The sequence below is a fragment of the Ammodytes marinus genome (assembly GCF_949987685.1).
Source record: "Ammodytes marinus genome assembly, chromosome: 5".
NCBI lineage: Eukaryota > Metazoa > Chordata > Actinopteri > Uranoscopiformes > Ammodytidae > Ammodytes > Ammodytes marinus.
This window is the reverse complement of record NC_137234.1, coordinates 27959586-27965264: the sequence shown is the minus strand read 5'-3', so window position 1 is coordinate 27965264 and position 5679 is coordinate 27959586. Positions and strand designations below refer to the sequence as shown.

General features: G+C 41.7%; 1 protein-coding gene across 2 annotated transcripts in view; it reads right to left on the bottom strand.

Moving 5' to 3' along the window:
• Positions 1-1361: 1361 nt before the first annotated feature.
• Positions 1362-5679, bottom strand: part of bmal1a (basic helix-loop-helix ARNT like 1a) — a 29025-nt gene continuing 24707 nt past the window's right edge. For both annotated transcript variants that reach the window (XM_080027905.1, XM_080027904.1), the window contains exon 20: positions 1362-5419. In XM_080027905.1, coding sequence (XP_079884031.1) covers positions 5262-5419 — 158 coding nt within the window. In that variant the 3' untranslated portion in view covers positions 1362-5261. The remainder of the gene's footprint in view (positions 5420-5679) is intronic.

Here is a 5679-nt window from a genome sequence, read left to right as displayed (position 1 = left end):
CTTTTCTCCGAGGACTCCTCTTTATTTGAATTGAAAACACTTATACAATAATCAATCTGATCAATAAGTGATATTAGAGTCTTTTAACCAGACTTACAGTAGGCCAATGATGTGGTGATGTTGTTTGGGACTCGTGTTCTGGGCTGCCGATAAACCACCGTCCAATACTTTTGAGTTCAATTGCTCATTGTTCACTGTAGCACATATTCCTGTTTAGTCCATTTCACTTCAGGTAAGTTTCATTCATTTCAATTCAATTCAGTACAGAGTAAACAATATTAATGACAAGGTACACAACTCTTTGCTTTCCCTCTCATTACACACACCTGGCCATTACCTATATGCCTTCACATGAGCCAATGCTCCACCCAGTGGTAAAACACAAAACTGCACATTTGCATATCACCAAATAAAACAAAAGCAAAAGAGATGCATAATGGCTCCAACACTGATGTTATCTTGTCATAATAATCGCTGATGATTGAATGCTGTTTTTATGTTTATGTTGAACTTAGTAATTGATGGATAGTTAATCCCTCACTCCGAATACATGTAGGCCTATGTGTTCATGTAGTAATGAGTGTAAACCATTTAATGATTGGCTTACAGTAATCTGAATGCTGGTGACTGTCAATTGATTTTAAACAGCTATCAATGTGAAGAAGTCCAATGTAGGACATGGGCCTGCTCGCTCCGTACAGGCTGATCCGATACGGGGTTACTCCGCTCAAGTTCACTTTAACATGGATATTCTACTACAACTCGCCTATGCTACCCTACTCCTCAGTAGGTTCTCTGTAAAATCCTTGCTGGTCACATTGTTTGGGCTCAAAACCCCCCCTTTTTACCTCTCAGAAAGGCCCGGTTGGGGAATGAATTTTTTATTATATTCCCACAAATCAGGTACCCAGGCTCTAGTGATGCCAGTGGGATTTGAACCACACATGTAGTGGCGATGTTTGAACATGCATCGCTCTCATCTCTGTGCTTTGTCAGAGGGACTTTTTAAAAAATGCCCAGAAAGGGATTTGAACACACAATCTCTGGGTCTCCAGGGCGTCCACTATCAGACTGAGCCAGTACTCAGTTCACACTAGTAAGCTTTCCCCGGGCGATTTTATTTCTTTGATTAGGGTATTTGACTTTAAAAAAACTCACTGTCAGGATGAGGTTTTTGACAATCACCCTTGCAGTCACTAGGGTAGTCTTCTTACTGAGCGGTTAACTCTTCTCTGGACAATTGTATTTGTTCTTGCATGTCTTTGTTTTGTTTTTTAAGATATCTAGGCTATATACTTTTTTACTTATTTTTGAAAAGGCATTTTTTTCCCAAGTGTAGCACAATGGACAGAGACCACAAGGACAGAAACAAATAATTTTTATTTTAAAAATATTTCACTGCTGATACATACAATACACTCATCATACTCATATATATTTGCATAAAGTATACTCTTAACATGATAATATTTAAAGATTTGATACATTATTGTCGGGTGGGGGAGGGGTTTATCAACAGAAGGTGTGTGTGTGTGGGGGGGTCACTTTATTGTAGTGTGTGTGTGTAGCGTAAAAACATTGAAACAGAAAACCACTATAGAACAGATTACAGAGGGGGACCTGGCCAGCTGCTGCCTGATTGGAGGAGGACTGGAGGGGGGTGGAGCCTAAGCACTGAGTATTTTAAGGTAAACAGTCCAGGGAACTGATGCCAAACATCTGTGTGTCAGAACATTGGGCAGATACAGTACTCAAGACTTTCCACTCGAATGGAAAGAACACGAGTTTTGTGTGCGTCTTTGCATGTGTGTTCACATTGTATTCAAATCACACAGCCAAGCATTTGGTTTCCTGGCCCTGATCTAGGGAAAAACTCAGAAAGTCGTTGAACAGAACATACTGTTGAACTGAAGGCGTTTTCACAATCTTAATAAACCATCTGGATCAAAATAAAATTGATCTATTTCACCCTAAGACTGAAAAAGGGGGAATAACTAGATGTACAATTTGTACTGCATGAATCAACATGTAAATCTTTCATGATCGGTTAGATTTGTCTATTGTAGAAATGGCTAAAAAGTGCTTTAGAGTTGTGCTAGGCTATGGCATGTTATAGTCAACGCAACAATTATATTCAAAGTAAAGATAAAAGACATTTTCCTGAACCGTCAACACTCAAAATCTTTGATCAGATTTGATTGACATTGACTGAACAAAGCCAAATGTTCCGGTTCAAATAGGAATGTGTCACTCATGATAAGAGCTTTTAAAAACTGGTTCACCACATTTAATGCTATTTTTCCATTTTTTTCATTTTGATCGTGCTGTACTAACCATGTTATGACCTGGTTTGCATTAACAGTAATGCTTAGCTGTGCAACTTGATTGTAGCAGAGCAAATGTAATACACACACGTAAAAAGTGGCCACTTCACTTTACTATGTGAAATATGAAAACGCAAGTCAAATGCATTTTCAATATAATGAATTCCAAAAAGTCATAATCTGTTTTTTTAAGATAATTTCATACATTTTATTTTAAATCATAAATTAACACTTTTCTTTTGTATTTTGAGATATTAATTTGAAATATACTCCAAATGAGTAAAATGGCTTTGAAGTCAGATCTTTCCTGAATATATTTTGGCACTAATGAACATAAGTATTAAAAAGTGTTTTTTTTTTATTGTGGTCATCAACTACTGTGAAGTGTATTGAGGCCAGCTTCATATTCCTTCCATACATACACACAGGCTGCTACACATCCCCCTTTAATCCCACTCTATACAAATGGTCCATGATTGGCAGACAGAGCTGGCAAGGTGAAGAGGTTGTTGTTGAGGATATTATTCATAATCATGGAAGGAAAGAGAAAGGGACAGTGATCGCTCCTGGCTCCTCCTCTATATCATGATTCTGTGTCTATACTCCCCCCCTCCCCTCCCTGTCTATATCATAGCCCTCTCTTGCTAATAAGGTAGTTTGCATTGACAGTCTCACATGAAGCAGCCACAGTACATCTGTGTGTGTGTGTGTGTGTGTGTGTGTGTGTGTGTGTGTGTGTGTGTGTGTGTGTGTGTGTGTGTGTGTGTGTGTGTGTGTGTGTGATCAAGTGCTTAAAACAGACCAAATCCAAGGGCAAACTGCAGGATTTACATACTGTCAAATCATGTCTGCAACAGAAGAGGTCCTTTAACTTCTCCCCCTAAACCACTTCCTTATACAAGCCCAGGGGTAAAACTTTGCCTTTTAAATATTCAGATAACAAAAAGGCAAAGAAAACAATAATAATTGACGTGGCCCCTGAATCACAATACTGATCCAGAGTCAGTTCAGAATAGAGTTTATAGACTGGCAGTCTTAAGTGCTTGGGGTAGGTGTGGAGGGAAAGGTGAGCATTGGCCCATCCACAAACAAGCAGGTTTTTTTTATTCCACCTGTAGAAAAGCATGGTGTGTGAGTTCAGTAGAATGGCAGTGAATGGAGGGGGCCCTCTCTTATTGCTCTCTGTGGAGACTGGAAACTGTCTCCCTTGCTTCCAGGTGGGATTCTTTGTAGTAACAGTCGTCACAGCCTCACAAAACAAAAAGGAGCAGAAGACTTAAGACTAGCAAGTAGAGGTCTTCACAGGTCCACGTGGTTACTATTCACTCAACTGGAGGAAAAGTACACTCCATCTATGATGGGTGAAGCAGCACGTGGTATCAAATAGACACGTGTCAAAATATGTCAGCTTTTGTTGTTGTTGTGGAAACTAGTGTGTGAGCAACCTATCCCCAGCAGGCACTGGGAAGGGGGCTGGATACGTCCCGGACAATTTCTAAGGTCCATACTACATAGTACATACTATCCGTGTATGGCATCAGTATACTTATTTATGTGGGATAGATTAGAGCCCACCTAGGACCGGTTGAAATACTTTGACTTAAATCGCTTTTTCAGTGATGTACAAAATAAATCACAACCTTTAGAAAAGCAATGGCTGCTGAACAAACCTAATGAGGATTGAGCCACAGGCCAGATTAGCAGAATTGTCTTACAGATATTGGGACAACTACAAGAGCCTAATCAATTCATTCTCATAGGGCTTCCATCAGTGTTGGACTTGTGAAGACCTCTACGATGCAGATCACGTGGCTGCAACAGCTCTATGGAGTATTATTCATGAGCAGGTTGAAAACGCACAGTCACAACTTGCAGGTAGTTTGGGGCAGAAATGTTTTCAAACTGGGCTCTGGAGAAAGTGCTCGACTCTTGGGGGTAAAGTGAAGACTATCCGGGGGGTAAAATGTGTTAACGTTTCCAGTAGTTAAGGAAACAGCAGCTGGGTGGATGTTATCATTACGTAGAATGAACTGAACCGCGTGTGGAATTCTTCATAGCGTTGGGAATAAGGAACCTCTTAGAATCCTCCAAGCCCCAAAAAAAAAAAATCTCCAGAGGAGTAACCACTGTGTTTTGTCCCCGCATCCACATCCTTTCTGCGGAGACGTAAATGCACCGTAGGAGATGTCGAGAGGCAGAAATCAAGCGCCCTCCCACCCCCCTTACCCAGTGTCACTCAACCTTATCGAACTATTATCCATTGTCTTTGAACGTCTCAGGAGTCCTGTCCATGTTAGTTCAGGGTTCATAGGCCCAGACAGAGTTCAGTCTGTCAGCACACACACACACACACACACACAATCACACAAACACTCACAATCACACACACGTTGTAGCACCGCATTCGTGTAACTCCAGATTTTCCATTTGCTTGTCTTAATTGTTACAGTAATGGTCTCTCGCCCGTGGCAATGTAAGGGAGCGCCTCTCCTCCTCTGCAGGGCAACAAAACGGATCGTCTTTAACACGTCATTCGTAGCAATTCTTTTTATAGAAAAGAAAATCCATCTTTTCTTTTGCCCTGATGAAATCCAAGGGCACTTTGTCCACCTTACAGGGGGAGTGATGAGTCAAACGGTGGTGGAGGGTGTGTGTGTGTCAGGGGGGGTTGGAACAGCAGCTAGCGACACAGCCATCCAGACTGAAATAACATCCATTTTGTGTGTGTCGCTCTTTCAGGAATAAAATAGTCTTGAGCACCTACTTCCCAGTAAAAAAAACAAAACAAAAAAAAAATCCTTTGTTGAGACGGACTTATTATTTTTTTGTTGCAGTGTAGTTGTGTGGCAGAGGGCAAGGTCAAAGATGGCTGAACTCTCTCTCCCATGGTGGTTTTCAGGAGGAGAGGGGTGTGTGTGTGTGTTCTCTCCCCCCCCCTCACAAAGGCCAGGGCAGGTCACTGAAGTCCACGGGTCCACCCAGCCCTGCGTCAGCCTCCAGCAGGGACATGATGACAGCCATGGCCGCCTCGTCGTTACTGGGGCTACTGGAGCCCGGATCGTCCATGATGTCTATGCTCAGGTGGGAGTTGTCACCTGGACGGAGAGGAGAGAGATGATAAGAGTCAAAACACAAAACCATGAATCTAGTAGGGGCAGTAGGGAAGCACTAGAATAGTCTAACTATTCATTGGTTCGTTAAGTGTTGCCTAATGGTGTCTTCGGCTGCTCCCTCAAGATATATTTAAATCCACCGGTTGGTTCAATTAATTAAAAAAAATAAAAGAAACTGCTCCGCTTGCAGTCTGGCATTTAGCACGTCTTGAAAATGTCACACTCGCCGCGCCCCACTCATC